The sequence below is a fragment of the Cajanus cajan genome, chromosome 9 (assembly GCF_000230855.2).
Source record: "Cajanus cajan strain Asha chromosome 9, NIPB_CcT2T_4, whole genome shotgun sequence".
Classification (NCBI taxonomy): domain Eukaryota; kingdom Viridiplantae; phylum Streptophyta; class Magnoliopsida; order Fabales; family Fabaceae; genus Cajanus; species Cajanus cajan.
In genome coordinates, this window is record NC_138525.1 from 10697181 (window position 1) to 10714830 (window position 17650).

At 32.1% G+C, this 17650-nt stretch overlaps 1 protein-coding gene across 4 annotated transcripts; it reads right to left on the reverse strand.

Moving 5' to 3' along the window:
• Positions 1-1441: 1441 nt before the first annotated feature.
• LOC109817711 (putative LRR receptor-like serine/threonine-protein kinase At1g06840) lies at positions 1442-17132 on the reverse strand. Of its 4 annotated transcripts, none has more exons than XM_020383041.3 (21): positions 16934-17132; positions 16476-16647; positions 15686-15836; positions 14728-14799; positions 14461-14532; positions 13861-14004; positions 13411-13482; positions 13225-13296; positions 11753-11827; positions 10799-10867; positions 10551-10619; positions 10336-10407; positions 7754-7840; positions 7474-7542; positions 6818-7299; positions 6344-6502; positions 5579-5862; positions 5081-5132; positions 4562-4812; positions 2929-3063; positions 1442-2018 (listed from the first exon to the last, which is right to left on the reverse strand). In XM_020383041.3, the coding sequence occupies exons 2-21, from the start codon at positions 16573-16575 to the stop codon at positions 1671-1673; spliced, it is 2835 nt and encodes a 944-aa protein (XP_020238630.1). In that variant the 5' UTR covers positions 16576-16647; positions 16934-17132; the 3' UTR covers positions 1442-1670. The 4 variants fall into 4 exon arrangements, with proteins under 4 accessions (XP_020238630.1, XP_020238629.1, XP_029124521.1 ...); XM_020383040.3 differs by having other exon boundaries at positions 16853-17132; XM_029268688.2 differs by lacking the exon at positions 14728-14799 and having other exon boundaries at positions 16853-17132.
• Positions 17133-17650: the final 518 nt, after the last annotated feature.

A 17650-nucleotide genomic window follows, 5' to 3' on the forward strand; every position in this document is an offset into this window, starting at 1 on the left:
CTCCATCCAAACACACTATAAATGTTATTCAAGAAATTCATAACTATGACAGACGCATTGCTTGGATGCATGTTCAGAAGCTAATAAAGGGGCACACCGTGCTGTATCTTCTAAAATTTTAAAAATAAATATAAAAGAAATTTTTAGTGAGGTGTGATATTTTTATTTTTATTTTAATCCTTAAAAAGACTACAAGAAGAATTTGATTAAGGTGGCTAGCTTTGGTTCTAAAAAATTTAGTGACTACCAACCCAATTCATTTAATTAATATATAATTGACTTAAATTGTTTTTAAGTATATCTTTAATTTAAAATTATATACTAAACTACTAATCACTTCATGTAGTTTATCCAATATTTTAATTGAGTCTAGCCTGAGTTTTAAAACACTATGTCAGAGTATTAGGTAGCATTAGGAAATATATATTTTTCACAAAAAGAAAAACCTTATATTTGATCTTATTTTTCAATTAATCTTATTATTTCATTTATTTTAGCTAAGTAATTTGAATTTAAATTGATTAGGGAATCTTCCTTCTTTATACTATCATCAACACTGAGATATTATAAGGGTATAATCATTATTATCGTAGTCACCATATTGTAATATTATTATTATTATTTTGTTATTTTTTATCAAACAAGACATAAGATTAAGAAGATTAGTGTTAGATAATGTTGAAGAAAAAGCCCTCTGTACTAGGGGTGTATATATATATATATATATTGAGCATGGTGCCCTACAAGTTTATTGGCAAGCTTCCTTACAAATGGCTCATACCCAAGCCTCAATTGCAATAAGCCCTGCAAGTGGCTATTGCATCAATGGTGCATTTGCACATAGTCTATTCTCTTCCAAGTTCCCTATGAACTTCAATTAAAAGGGTTCAGGAATTCCAATTAGTCAAATCCATTGATTCATATCATGACAAGAAATTATTAGCCTAAATTAATAACACTTAATTATATGTTATATACAAACAATTAAAGATACTGTGGTTTAAAACCATAATAATTTATCCATCACTATCTTTGCCAATTGCCATCTGTCTAGGATTCTCATTGATATTATGGAGATCAGAGAAACAAACTACAGTGTCCCAAAAGTCTTTGCGATGAACCATGCCCTAGCAACAACAACTTGCATGAGAAATCCAATGGCTAACCTACCTCCTTTATGATTTGAGAGTTGCTCTCAAACAGCTACCTCTTCTCTGCATTTGGTTTCCAACTCCATTTTCCATGAATTAACAAAACACATTAAATTGATTGTCATATTTTCGTGGGAAAGCGCAATAATCGGTGAATTGGATAACCTTGGTCTTTCTCTTTTTCGAATCATAAATTCCAGAATTTAAGCAAATCCTCAAAAGAACCGCAAAAATCAAGAACCTCAAATCCTTAATTATGGCCTCAAAACACGTGATTTGTACTTCAAAAGTGGTTGGAATGCACCATTATTCATAAGTAACCTACTCTCTGTCAGTGTTACAAAATGAATATATTAATTACAACCAGCAAGCCAGTCCTCTGTCAATTTATCTTACAAATAGTAGTACAAAAAGAATTAATGAAAATTAGTAAATATGGTTTCATTCTTCAATTCACAGGTACTAACATTCTCAGATTCGATCAACCATAATTTCTAATGCAGGTATATTTTTCAACTTCTATCTTGGCTTGATGGTTGGTATACTTCCACTAACAAGATCACTACCCGACACATCTCCTGAAATGAAAGGAGTCTTTATAGTAGATGATGAAGGTTGTGAACTGAATATTGTACCAGAAGAATCACTTGTACCATATTCAGTTCCCTTGGTATCTGACTCAGGTAACATAGAACAAATGTATTCAAGCTCTCTAGCTACTTCTGCCATTTTAGGCCTCTCATGTGGTGAATCTTTGCAACATTTTAAGGCCAAAGTCAAAAATTTCTCTGCATACTCAATAGGGTAAGACTCAATGCGTTTATCAACAACCAAAGATATCCCACCAGATTGGTATGCCATATTAACCTGTAAAAAAATAAAAAATAAAAATATTTACGTACTGTTTGGATAAAACTTCTAAATAAGAATTTTTAGAAAAAGAAGATACGGTGAAATAATGAATTAAACTTCACTTACAAGTTAAAATTATTTTATGCATAAGTTAAAATCAGTTTTTATAAAAACTAAATAAGTGAGCTTTTTAAATTAATTTATGCATAAGTAATTTTAACTTATGAGAGATGTTTAATTCATTTTACCTTTCCATTCTCTTCTCATATAAGTACATGTCGAGAAGTTTATGCAAACAAGGTCTTAAAAAATGTTGTGTATTCTTTTATCTTCATATCTTAGAGATAAGGGACGATTAAGGAACATATTAACAAATTATTTGGACATTATTGATGTTAGAATATTTAGTATACTATATTTATGTTGATCAGGCAACAAGTTAGCTACTAATTACAAGTTTGTGCTTAGCTTCTAATTAACCCCTTGATTGCTACATTATTTGGTTGTAATCAAGTAATAAATAACAGATTAAATGTGCAGCCCATTAACACAATTTCTCAGAATAACTGTCTCTTTCAATCGAATTTGACTCAACCTGTGTCAAATACTAAGTTCTGTTTAGACCAAAACCTTAGATTAATAAGATAATGTCTGAAAACTACAGCTGCAAACACTGTTTCTAACCAAACTCAAAGTATATGGATGAGAACAATGACAGGAAGACATAAATGCTTAGCCTCAGTCTGCAAATTTGTCGAAAATAGCAAAAATGAAAAACTACACTCACTTTCCTAATGACAACCCGGGTAAGATTTCATCATAAACACAATACCAGTGTTGAAAATGAAAAGCTAAACAATCTGAACACAATTGTTACCCCGGTTCGATCAAATCACAATTGTCAAGAAGAGAAACCAAACGATACCTGTCTAATAATATTTTCGCCATGGAAGATTGGTGGCCTCCCAGTCACAAGTTCCAGAAACACAACACCAAGACTATAAACATCACTCTTGTCGGTCAAATTGCGAGTTAAGAAGTACTCTGGATCAAGATAACCCTGCATGTTTTAAACAAACAATAGAGAAATTAAATCGATGAACAGATAAAATTAACCTTAACCAATATATAAAAATAATTTCCAATCAATTAGTAAGACACTTTCTATTTCGGTTTTGGAAATCCAGAAGTCATATTTTTAAATTCTCTCTCGAAGTATAGTATATGACTTAATCCAGGTATACTAGTAGACTGGTGATAAGCCTAAACAAGATGAAAGTCATTGATTGCTATAAAGTTCTAATACCATGCTATCCTTTACTAAACAATACAACAAAAAATTTCCAAGAGGAACATAAACCTCAAAATCTAGTCATAGAAACCTTATCTTTTAAGTCTTTAGGTTTGAATTTTGATAGGGAAATATTGAACCTTGAAAAATTGAACCTTGATTTGGTGAAATTGTTCTACAGTAATAATTAATTGGTATTTTCAAATTCACATCCTCAGTCCACCAATCTTTAGGTCATAAAAAATTGAAAGTAAAAAATTTTAGCCTTAAACATAACCACTAATTGACCTAAATAACTAGATTAGAGCCAAGGTCACAGTTAAGTGCATGCACAAATACATGAAATATGTTTTCATAGACTAGGTCCTTTCTTTCTAGTGTGGAATTAAATACAAAATTTCTGGGGTACCTAAAAGAGACCGATCATCACTCCTAGCTCTAATCCCACAAAATGGTCAGTGCAAAAAATTACAGTCATACAGAGATTTCACAACATTATGAACACATGCTGATTCAAACACGCCTTGGAAGATAAAGATCAATCATTTTTTTCCATTAACTATTAACCATTGTTTATATTATTCTGTATTAAAGAAAAGTAGATCACACTCCATTTGTTTCAAATGTGTTTGCAGTATACTTGAGTGTATGGATACAAGCAACCACCACTACCTTCAGAGATGGAACTTTAAATTTAAGACATGGAAGTATTTGTCAAATATGGAGTATGCAGTTTTTTTTTTTGCTAGGCAAAATGAAATATATTAAAAGGGAGTACAAGGGGTACTCCAACTCATAAACAGTTACAAAAAATAACCAAAACTAGATAGACAAATCCAGTTTCTTAAGTAACCTACAAGGTATAACTAAGAAAACTATACCAAAAGTAATCCAAAACAAACAAAGTCAACCAAAATCACTAAGAAAACCAAAAATCTAATACTCCAAGACCTCACCATCCAACTACCGAGCATAATTGTTGCCCTCATTCCCCCACAAACCAAATAATAAAAACTAAAAAGTCATCAGGCTGCACAACAGTTGAGATTTATGTGTATCAAATGATGGCATCCTAATTCTTTTCCTATTTTTCACAACTGAAGGGTACAATTAATGCATTGTTCAACATTTTCCTTCTGAAATTTTGTAGAATGGTGTCTCATATCTATTACTATTAATAATAAAAAATTAATAAGATTTCTAAGCTTATCCTGAATGTACACGTGCTCAATTTTAGCAAAAGTAATTCCAGTTATGAAAACCATACCGGGGTTCCCTTTACCACTGTTGATACATGACCAGGTACATTTCCTTCAGTATCAGGAACTGGGGCAAGCCGTGAAAGTCCAAAATCAGCAACTTTTGCTGTGTACCTAGAGTCCAATAATATATTACTGGCCTTGACATCTCGGTGGAATATTGGAGGATTAGCTTCTGTGTGTAGATATAAAAGACCTTTGGCTGATCCTAGAGCAATCCTCAACCTCATGGAAAAACTAAGAGGTTCTTTTGAATAAGCTGTCATAGTACATAGTTATAAGTTAAAACAAACAACAGAGTCCTCAACCTTATGGGAACATTAAAGTATATAGAATCCTATTGAAAGTAAAAAGATACTCGGATATTTTAATTTTTTTGATAAAACAAATGTACTTATTATACAGGCAAAACAATATTTTTTGTTTCATCATTCATGACTGAGTCAATGGTAAAATGCAATGGAGTATGGACACTATTTAGCTAATAGACAATGTAGGAAATTAGATATCAAGAGCTCAAGATATACCAGAAAGGTGATCCCTTAGTGTTCCTTGTGGCATATATTCATAAACCAACATCTGCAAGCACAAATAAACAAACCAGCTTACATCCTCATTTTAAAGGAATATTTTCATAGACATATTAGTAACACACTCTTTTAAACACCCTTATTATTGAATAAAACTTCTAGAAAATAACAAAATTTTGTCTCACTTCTTATTTAAATGAGTTCTATGGATGATTTTGTAGTTTTCAATAAATTCTAACTAATAGTAGAGAGTGTGTTAAAGATTGTGTTGTTTTGCTAACTAGCACTCCTCGTAATTTTATTATCAGCTTTAATCAATATCCAATCTTAGTACATCATGTCCCCGTGGAATGAATCAATCAACATGAGACAGCAAGGTAATGAAACTTGTGGAAAATAAAAATTCCAAAAATAAATCAAATTGAAGATAACTGACAATTATACTATAACAAATTCTTTTGAGTCTAGATTTTTGAACTTCAAACCAAAAGTTACCTGTTCACCCTCTTCATCACAGAATCCTATCAGCGAGACAAGGTTGCGATGATGTAACCTGGATAGCAATTCTATTTCTGTAAGGAACTCCCTCTGACCTTGCAGTGAACCCTCCTGTGCACGTTTTATGGCAACAACAGTGCCATCAGAAAGATGACCTTTATAAACCTTTCCATAGCCCCCTTCTCCAATTTGAGCAGACTCACTAAAATTGTTTGTAGCCAAGGCCATTTCTTTGAAATCCAATGATCTCACACCATCAACTTTTATCAATATCCTAGATGCTGTGAAAAATATAGAAGCCTTTGCTTAAGATATATTTTAACCAGTTCATTCTTGACAAGTTCACAACCAATCAGATATGGTTAGCATCAATGAATTTATTGTTCCATATAAGCAACAAAATGGACTTTCTTTCAATGAAAATCCTATTGATTGACAAAAAGAATAAACTAAAAGGCCAAATGTAATGGTTTGAGTAGAAAGCTCACATCTTCAGGGTTCTTTATTGAATAGGGATGTTATCACTTATCAGAGTTCATGGATGTTTCAATTTTTGAGTTCTATTTCTTGATGTGTAGAGACTAGAAAGCCTTGTTTATGGTTCTTTCATGCTCCTTGTAACTAGAATTTTCTGTTTTTTTAGGATATGTTATCTTCCCCATAGCTGTAATTACCATTTTTTTTCTAATAAAGTATCTACCTAAGGAGGGGGGGGGGGGGTGGCAAAGGGACATAAAACAGAGAATATCATAAGGTACTTACCATTACGCCGTTTGGAAAGTGTACGATAATCTCTCAATCGTATTCTCAAAATAAGAATGGAAACAATTGCAGATAATGTAACTGCACAGGCAATTGCACCTAAGATTATTCCAGCCAGTGCACCTTTGCTTATCCCTGAACTTGGAGAGCGGGTAATCACTGAAACAATAAGCAGTATATGAAAAAAAACAAGAACAACCATACATCCTTTAGCAAATATAACATTCATGCATGAATGACTGTGATTTATAATATTATACAGCAGCATGTTCATTTATCAGTCCTAGTGACATTAATCCAGCTTAGAGTTGCTCTTGACTTGACAGTTGACACCAACATATAGCATATAATCCTGAACATATAGCAACTCATCTAACATAATATAAATAGATAAATGTTGACAAAATGTCCAAGTATTTCTAGACAGTAGACACTAGACACACTAGCATATCATAAGAAGTTTCTGTAACTTACCATCCCTGTAAGGATCCAGTAGAATGAAGTTCAGAAGTTCATAAGGCCCAAACAAGTCATTGTCATCAATGTTCCATTCTCTGAACAAGTCTCTGATCCGAACAACCTCACTTGTGTTGAACACATGAGAACTTCTATTGTCAATATATTCAGGAAAAAGCTTCAAGTTCATTCTCAACCGCCCTTCCTCCCAAGCAAAACGCTCAATGAACAGCTGATTACTATGCACATTAAGACCATCTGACAAGAAGCTCTCAAATGAACTCATGTATGCGTTGAAATCTGAAAATCCTGGACTCTTCAACCGATAATGAACAACCAACGGGGCAGCACAGAAACACTGCACAGTGTATTCATAAGGAGGGGGGCATGCTTGACTGGGACAGTCAACATTGGAGCCTCCATTCAAGCCATTGTCACTTTCAGGTCCACAGAACGCAACTAAGGAGTTATTATTTTTGCATACAGGATTTCCCTCAAGCCTGAAAAAAGTAATTTCCAATAATGATGTGACAAGTTATCTAATGCTCAACAAGCTTTGACCTTTGTCATAAGGGTCGGTATTATTATTTGAACATGCATGAAAAGAAGAAAAAAGATGGAACTCTCCACTACACTGGCTTTAGTACATCTTCAAAATCAGTTTAGAAGCTTACATGAGTGTGACATTTGGAGGAAGATTTGTAGTGCCTGATATGCCTGTAAGTTGATTATTTTGCATGTCCCTGCAAGATCACCAACACATGCTGAGCAAATGAAAACAGCTAAATTAAATATCATCTACGCATAACAAAACACTTATACAAATACAGGATGCCTCAGAGAATATACAGACATATGCATGTCACACACATGGTATCAGATAATTCAGATGAAAATGCTCCCAAATACAAATCTATGTGAGAAAAATAGTGCAGTTATCATATCAAGTCTTACAAGATAAGTTGTTCTCTTCCATTTAAAGTCCTCTCCTGCCAAATGGTAGAAGGAACGATGCCACTCAATGAATTGTTTGCAATTGACCTGTCATAGGGAAAGATATGTCTTGAAAAATCGTTGATTTTATAACATATTTAATAAAATTAAAAATTAAGGGGGGTGTATTGGTTTAGGATTTCGTAGGATTTTAAAAGACTTTTTTTGAGTAAAAAAATTCATTGGTATTCAATCGGGATTTTATGTCACTTAAAAACAATCCAGTGGTATTCAATCTGGATTTTCAAGATTTTTTAAAGAGTCTATTAAAATCCATTAGTATTCATTTGAGATTTTTTACGACTTAAAAACAATTCATTGGTATTCAAAAATATAAGGATTTTAAAGGATTGTTGTGTGAGAGGGATTTTGAAGGACTTTCTAGTGTTATCTATAAATACCAAATTCATAAAACAATCTCATCTAAACCCATCGGATTTTGAAGGATTGTTTGTCATCTTTTTTTTTCTATGCTCCTGTCTTTTCCATTTTTTCTCTGCTAATAATACTGCACTATTGTTCATTGCTCATATATAATATTGTAGTACTGTTCTCATCGCATTTCCTTATTTTGTAAAACTCCGATATGTAAATGATAGTTTCATTAATTTGCTCTATTTTTTTGTTCGTTCTCTTTAATTGACTTATTTTATTTTATTCTATGTAGTTGAATTTGTCCATTTATATAACACAAAAAAATGCTTGAAATTTTAACTTTTAAGTGGTAATTTTTTTTATAACACACGTCAAAAAAAAGGTGAAAGATGAAATTGATATCATAATCTCTACAATATATATATATATATATATATATATATATATATATATAAGATGAATTTGTTAGGATTTCTGTTAGTAGAATGAGATGAAAATGGATCTTAGTTGGAGGAAGAACTCTCTCAGCATAAAAACTGTGATTTATCTCCTTCCTTTAAGTTTGTTACTCTTATCCCCTCTTTTTACGACTCAACAATTATTTTATTTTTTTTACTATGAATTTTTCTTTTTATTTTTATATTGTGAAATTTGGACTTTTTTATATTTTAAAAAAAGAAAATTAACATAAGACATTGCAGTATCTAATTTTTTAGGGTTTAGGATTTATGTCTTCTTTAGCTTATTTTTTAAAAGAAGAAATATTGTTAAAATATTTGTTAGAATAATTTACATTTATAAATATCATTAAAAATTATCATATAATATATAACTAAAATAATATATATATATATATATATATATATTCTATATATCTAAATGCTTATTCTTTAAATAATAATAATAATTATAATAATTATTATTATTATTATACTAATATTATATATATTGCATATGTAATTAGGTAAATATTTTTTTGGTAGATTGTGGATTTCCTAATCGACTCCAATTTTTAGCTCCATTTCGAGGTGTAAGATATCATCTACAAGATTTTGCAGGTCAGGGTAATGACCCTGAAATTGAGAAAAAATTGTTCAATCTTCGTCATGCGTCTTTAAGGAATGTGATCGAGAAAATATTTGGTATTTTTAAATCAAGGTTCACAATTTTTAAGTCAGCACCTTCATTTTTATTTAAGACACAAGTAGAACTTGTGTTAGTATGTGCAACACTACTTAACTTTCTACATAAAGAATGTCATTCTGATGAATTTTCAATTGAAGCAGTGGATGAACCTTCATCTTCAACGTTACCAATTAATGAAGATCATACTTTTGAACCTATTATTCAAACCTAGGAGCAAGAGCGAAAAGACGCTAATGCTTGAAGGACTAGTATAGCTATGGATATGTGGGTGAATACTATTTAAGAGAATAAGATATTATAGAGAATTATTATTATTATTATTATTTATCTATACATTATTATTTTTTATTATTTTTGTCTTTAACTTTTTTTAAATTTGAATGTATGAAATTTTTTTTGAAATCTTATCAAATGTCAAAAATTCACGAAAATTCTACAAAATCCCACAGAATCCATTAAAATCCTGATTTAAAAGTCTTACAGAATCTATTAAAATTCTGATTTTAAGTATTGTAGAATCGTGTAAAATCTTAAAAGTCATGAAAGGATTTTTTTTAACTAAAAAATTCCTTTAAAATCCTAATCCAATACACCCCCTAAGAATATGTATTATTGATAAAGTAATACACCAAAATACAATTCACAAGTAAGATATATTAGGGGGATGTTATGGTTTGTATTTGTCTAAAAGGGATATATTTTTATCAAGAGGAGTGATATTATGTCTTATTGTTCTTATTGGTTATTTAGAACATTGACACACACATCTCCATAATGGTAAGATATTTACCACTTTGGGTCTAATCCCTCAGTTTTGGATTTAATCATCACCTAAAAGGCCTCTAACCAATAGAGTATGTGTGTGTTTTATAAATCTTTATTTCTCCTCTTGTTCTAGTGATGTGGGATTTGGTTTGCATCCCAACAAAAGGTGATAGACTTTAATGTTGTTTGATTTACACTTGCAGTATACACTACAGTTTGATGTGGAAGAAGAAAGGGAGAAACAAAAGACTACTTACAATTTCTGAAGCCGTGGAAGACCAGAAAAGTTGGATGGAATTGTTCCATTAAGATTGTTCTTTGATAAGTCACTGCACACATCCCCGTAGGTAAAACAAGAAGAGCATATGTAGTCCATATAATATCCATAACGGCAAATATCCATAACGGCAATCCAATGATTGAATGCAAGACCAATAAATTTGTACATTATTTAAGTAATAGAGGTTCTTACATGGTTGTGATATTGTCTGACAGTTTATTGGTCGGAATTGATTCATTCAAATGATTCAAACTGAGGTCACTGGAAGTGGAATATAAACAAACAGAAATTAGTTGAAACAGTTGCAAACAGTCTTAGACCATCTTTTAAACATGTACATGACATCTAAGTTAGATGTACTATTCTCTTGAATCTTGATATACAATCCAAAAAAATCAATGCGTAAACTGATGGAAAGAAAATGAGATAACTAAACTTACAGATAAGAAAGGTGTGGTATCTTACTGAAATCAGGAATTGGTCCTTGTAAGTTGCAGTTCCTAAGACTCCTGATAAAACCAAGTAACCGATAACAACATATAGATGGCCAAACTAATACTCCTAACATTTATCCTCTCGAAACTAAATTTGTTTGAGACAAGAAGTTTTGTTAATTAAGTAGAGTAAAGTGGAAAATACTAGGATTGATAATGTGGTATCCTCCAAAGTACAAATAAAGAAAAAAATAAAATAGAGGAAATAATAAAAAAATTCCAAAACAATTTGGACACCAGGCAAATGCAACTTTAACAGTTAATGTTGACAATAACTGTACACTCATTGAATTTGATGGGATTATTTTTATGGTGTTTGTCTGGGGAGATATTTTATGAGGGTTGTTTTCATAAGGTTATTACACAAGCATATTCTACAATGATGAGATATTGTCCGTTTTGGACCTTAGTCCTCACGATTTTATTTTTGGTCATCACCCAAAAGGCCTCTCGATCATTGAAGTATGTTTGTGCTATATAAATTGTTATTTGTTGTCTTATTTTATCGATGTGAGACTTGTTTGTATTCCAACAGAATTTTCTGAAATACTCATTTGAAGAGAGCAAGAAAACCATGTTATACTAACTGAACCAAACAACCATGTCTGTGTATGGCATTCTTTTCATTGATGTTTTACAAAGGGGCGAACTGTCTAAATATCATTTCCATGAAACAATATTTATAATTGTATTTTTTAAATGTTTTGACCTTTATTTTTAAGCTCCTTGCAATGTTTTCTCCAATTGAAAACTCTATATACGAGAAATCACAAAGGGCTTTATATCTTAAATTGATATTCCACACCATACCCTAAAATATAAGCTGAAGCAGCTCAGTTCCACTCCTTGTAAAGGTAACATACTTGCAAGTTACAAACACGGATCACAAAATGTACTTACAATTTCACCAATCCTGACATGTTGCCATAAGATTCTGGAATGCTATTTCCACTGAAGTTATTGTTATCAAGTTGACTGCAAGAACAAAATCCAAAAATTACTTTTAAAATCTATTTATCAAGCAAGGTGCAAAAAAAATTTATTGATTCAGTTAAAATTATAGAAACAAAAGCATTAATATAAAGAGAAAAATGATCCAAAAGCTCTACAATGACAAAAACAATAACTTTTCAATATCATGATATATGACACACCTTTGGCAAAGCATTCACTTCTTAGTTTTTTAATAATCAACTTTAGAAATTCTCTTCTCGCAATACTTATTTGTAATGGAAACAATAAATGGCCACACTTCACATAGGCTTTTGTTGTTGTAGTCTGCCAACCCACAGCTTTACAGATCTTAATTACATTCCACTTAATTCAATTGCATGATTTAAACTTGTATAAATCCGTAGTTTTCTCTTTTTTTCTTGGATCCAAAGGAGGTCTAAAAACAGGTGTGAGGAGGCCAGAGCCCAGAGGGAGAGGGCAACCTAAAGTGGTGGCTAGGCGATCTAAGTACAAACTGATCCCAGATTCCCCATCTATGTACTTTCTGACTCACTCTCTCTTATCCCCCAACAAACAAAACATATATTGCCACTTTGTTAACACTTTTCAAATTTTCCTTCACCAATTTTTCTTCCTTTTATACATCACCACATCATATTTTATTAATCACACACTGTCCATGCTTCTTTTATTTAACAATCTCTAAGTAAATCAGTTCTCCTTGTGTTGAATTGAAGCACACTTCAGTTAAATAACCAATGGCCAAACTGTTTAAAGATGGCATGGGTGCATCATAACATAAATTTGTTCTAATTTCTAAATATTGCATTTGTTAAAATTTTCCATGGACAAGCATATCTGAAGAATAAATTTAAAACAAAGTAATGAATTCTAATGGTACCTTACGTTTGAAATATGAATATAACTAATTTATTATACAGCCTAATGTGCAAATAAGCTAATTTAATCACATAAGGAAGAATCTCAATATAAGGGAAAAGAAAGGACAGAGGAAACAAAAAACCAACTCAAGTATTTTGATATTTAAGAATAGACCCTCTCATGTCAGCTTTTCACATGACAAATCAAAAGTGAAGAGAGATACACAAAACAATCCTAAATAGGACTCCACAAAAGTGAAGAGAGCCCCAACGGCAGTGGATTCCTATAAAGGTTTATTGTGTTTACCTCTCTCTTCACACCTTATCATGTAAAATCCAAATGAAAAGATCATTTCAGTCAAAATCATTCATGTTATAATAAAGAACGAAAATGTCATAAAAACCTAGAGGAAGAGAAGTGAAATGTCACGAACATGTATAAAGAATACGTGTTCTATTCATCAAAAACAAAATGAAAACTAAATGAGCTTATAGACATGCATATAAGCATATTTAAGACAGAATAATAAATCATACAGTATCATTAAGCTTGGCATCTCAGAGAGCTCGGATGGGAGATATCCTGTTAAGTTATTGCTGTCAAGAAGACTGCATGTCCAAAGGTACCGCTTGTTAACAAAATATAAACATGACAATGAAAGATTAAAAAAAGCCAGAAAAATATGGCAATGACTGCAATCATGTCCCCAATAACTAACTTACAGGTGCATAAGGCTTCCTAATTGGGAAAGCTGTGGTGGGATTTGTCCAGTAAGTGAATTGTTGTTCATGTGACTGCTCCATTGGGGGAAAAGATGAAACATTATTTCTTTCATTTTCATGGTAAGAAAGTCTAAGGTACAGAAATAAAACAATTCAAGTAAAGTAGCAAGAGTGGTAAGGGCATGTTTGGATAAACCATGTAGGAAAGAAAAACGAAATAAGTTTTTCAATTTATTAAAATTAGCTTATTTATAAGTTATTTTGTAAAAGCTCTCTCGAATTAATTTTTTCAAAATCTTAGTTTTAGTTCATGCATAAGCTAATTTTATCTTATAAAAAAACTTATTTAAATTTTCTTTACTATTTTTTTTCTATTAGAAGTGTTTCTGAAGAAATTTATCCAACCAGACTAAATTTTTAGACTTTAGTAATCACCATAAAGAACCTTACAAGTGTTTTGTGCTGTTCAGGTTTGCAAATGATAATGGTATGGGTCCTGTTATTTGGTTCTCGTCAATTTGTATTCTGTCCAACACCGGAAGATGGCCAAGCTCTTCTGGCAGATGACCAATTAGTTTATTTCCATTCAGGAGTCTGCAAAAAAGCAAAAACAATCATGTCAAAATACCAACCGATTATTTAAGCAACCATTTGAATTCCTTTTTCAATCCTACGGAAACAAGTATTTAACTTCAACTTCCTTAGAAAACACATTCTGATTTATTGAGATACAAACAAGTCCCACATTGATAAAATAAGACAAGAAATAATAACTTATATAGCACAAACATACTTCAATGACAAAGAGCCTTTTTGGGCAATGACCAAAAGCGGACAATATCTCATCATTATGGAGTATGTTTGTGTAATAACCTCATAAAATATTCCCTCAGACAAATAACCTCATCATGATTTTATGCATTGATGTGTTTGTTCTTGTACTAATATGTATAAATGACTCGAAAATCAGAATATATCAGGGTGATAAAACTACTAAATATATTCGACCACATGCCTGGTATACTGACCAAGATAGGTAATTCGACTTACAAAAGTTCCAAAGTTTTGATATTACCAATCTCCTTTGGTATACTCCCACTTATGTTATTCCACATAAAGTCCCTTTCAAGAATGCAAATTAAAAGCATTATTAGAGGAAGAAAACAATTGCAAGCTGCTACAGAATGTAAATATTCAAATGAAGCAAATCTGCTATATTCTTGAGCAAAAGTGGAATCTAGCTAGCAATTGCAAAATTGGAAACCGTTCATGTGTAACAGGTTTGCATTAGGAACATCAATGCAGCTACAGCCTTACAATATTTTTAGGTGAGATAAGTTGCCAATCTCTGGTGCCAAAGTTCCAGACAAGTTCAAATTCAGTAGTTGCCTACAGACAAAAATAAAAGGTTCCCAAACAGTCAAAATAAGTATTTAGGGAAAGAAGTATTCCCCAGTTATTTGTAAAAATGCAGTCAGGACTCATCTGAATTTGAAGCTTACTTGTTTATACTACTTGACATTGGATTATTATGCAATGCATTAAGTAGCATTGACTATAATAGTAAATTAAAGATAGTTGATGAACAAGGTAGATAATGTTGGGATTCATCCCAAGTCCCACATCGGTAAAATGAAGGAACATTGGCTAGTTTATAAGTGTCCACCATTCCACATAGTATGAGGCCTTTTGGGAAGGAGCCCAAAAACAAAACCGTGCGGGCTTGGGCCCAAAGCGGACAATATCATACTATGATGGTGGAACAGGTGGACTATCGGGCCCAACAAGTGGTATCAGAGCCAACGGTTCGTCTGGGTTTGATGCGGGAAGACCCTCAGTGTTGTGCCTCGCGATGGAGATTCGAACTTGGTGCCTTGTGTCAAAAGTCTTCCTGATATTGTGGTGTTCAGGCGGCGTGTCCCGTAGAGTTAACGGCGGTACAAGATGGTGTTTGTTGGGATTCATCCCAAGTCCCACATCGGTAAAATGATCGGGCCCAACAGATAAGTAGTTAGTTAAATAGAGATTATGCTTCAACTTCATGATTTCTGGATTTGTCAACATACAATGAAAAATATCATCATACATCATTCTGTAATAACTTTTCTAATATTAATATAATCAACTTCTGCTTAAGAAAGTTTGGGCTGACAACAACCATTGGAATCTATTTAAACCTTGAAAGATTAAAGGGAGAAAAAAAATAAAAAAGGTACCAAGAATACAGGCAATGTTGCCTATAAAAAAATGTGGAGTGCAAGATTAAAAGTCATACAATTGTAGAACATGCAGGTAGCGATTGTCTAATGTTGTATTGGAGCACATAACCCCTGTCCAGTTAGATGTACATGGGTCTCCACGATCCCAGCTGCTCAAATTTCCATTAATATCAATCAAACTGCTCTTTATGGCTCTCAATGCGTCAACTGCATGTTAATGCAAATATAATGATCACACTATACATAGTACCGAATGAAAACAACATCACATTATAAGCATATTATTTTGACAAAATGAAAACAATATTGCGTATTCCAATTTCTAAGATAAAATAATATTATTTGACTACAATACCCTCATTCCATATAAATGATTAACCACACTTTTGCAGCTAAAAATCTACTTGGTGCATTTATTTCTTGAGGGTATTATTGAAAAAAACATATATTTTTTCTTGATATTCTAGAGTGACATAATTTGAGACAGAAATATTCTAGAGTGACATAATTTGAGACAGAAATATTCCAAAAATAACAAATGAAATAAGACTGGAGGAGTATTATTTTACTAAAGACAAATACAATGTTTTCATATTTTGCTAGATTTATTATTTATTGATAATATATGCATAATTATATGTATAGAAACAAGTCAATATATTGATAAAACCTATTTGGTTCTCATCATATAGACAAAAAATTATTGATACCAAGTTCGATTCCGATAAACATTTGGTAATACATATCTATGAGATCTAACACAAAGAATTCCATAATAGAATAAGAGTCATAAAAAAAGTGCAGCAGCCACTATACCTACTATACCACAGGGGAAGAGGAATATACCTTCTGTGGGGTCAGTGACCTGACCGGCAGCCAATAGGAAATAGCAGCAAAACCACAAGCAGAGAACAACTTCACACCTACAAACCTTTGAAAGATACATCCCAGGAACACAGAACTCACCAAGCCTCTTGATTGTCTCTCCTTAACTGAGAAGGGTTTTACTTTTCTTGCCCTGATAACAACAAAACCGGTTAGAGAAAACCATAACACTTACATGCAATATCATATATATTATTTGTATTGTATTCTCTAATCAGAATTTGAGATCAAATAGCTTCGAAAAATTCTCTGTTTGCACTCAAAACCACCACCCCCATATATGCTTCTAACTCAAAAAACAAAGATAGCTATCAAACTAAAGTAGAATATAAGAATACCCTTTTGAAAAGCAACCTCGTGTATGCATATATATCCAAGTGCAAAATATCCCAGAAAGCTATCAAACCATAAAAGAATACCCTTTTTACTAAAACTTCTAGGAGAAGCGAAAGAATTCCACTTGATGGAAGAACACAACAGAACCCATCCCAAAATGCAAAAAGATTGTATATATAGTAAACTGCAAGCAAATATTATATGAGAGAAGCAACACGTGGGTTAAACTTAAACTTTGTACGCCGAGTAACAAAGAAGATTTATTAGCTAGCATTGAATAAACTTTGTATATAGGAAGTGTGGTAAATGCAAAATTCTGACCAAGTCACCAATGCAACGTGGAATTGCAGGTGTAGTTTAGGAATGATGACTAGGGCCATCACTTTCATGTTTCATCACTGTGGCTAATGTATAATTATCAACGTAGGTGCATGCGTAAATAGCAACATTAAACTAATTATAGGGAGAGAACTTTTCTTCAATGGAGTTAGTCATTTTAACTTGTGGAATCAAACATAAATGGATTCATATTATAATTAATTACATTTATTTATGTAGTAGGTCGTTTTGACTTTCTGAATCAAATGGGAAATGGTTAATAATATAGAATAGGTCGTTTGTTTTAAAATTACTTTTTCAATAGGTATTGTATAAAGATACGTAAATAATTTTATACTTAATTTAAACTGTTTGATGGATGAACTGGACAAGAGCAAAGCAACCACTAAGGCAATAGAAAAAGAGCTTGAATGAGCAAGGGCAACCTCTTCATGAGGACGTGAGAGGGGGACCCACTTATA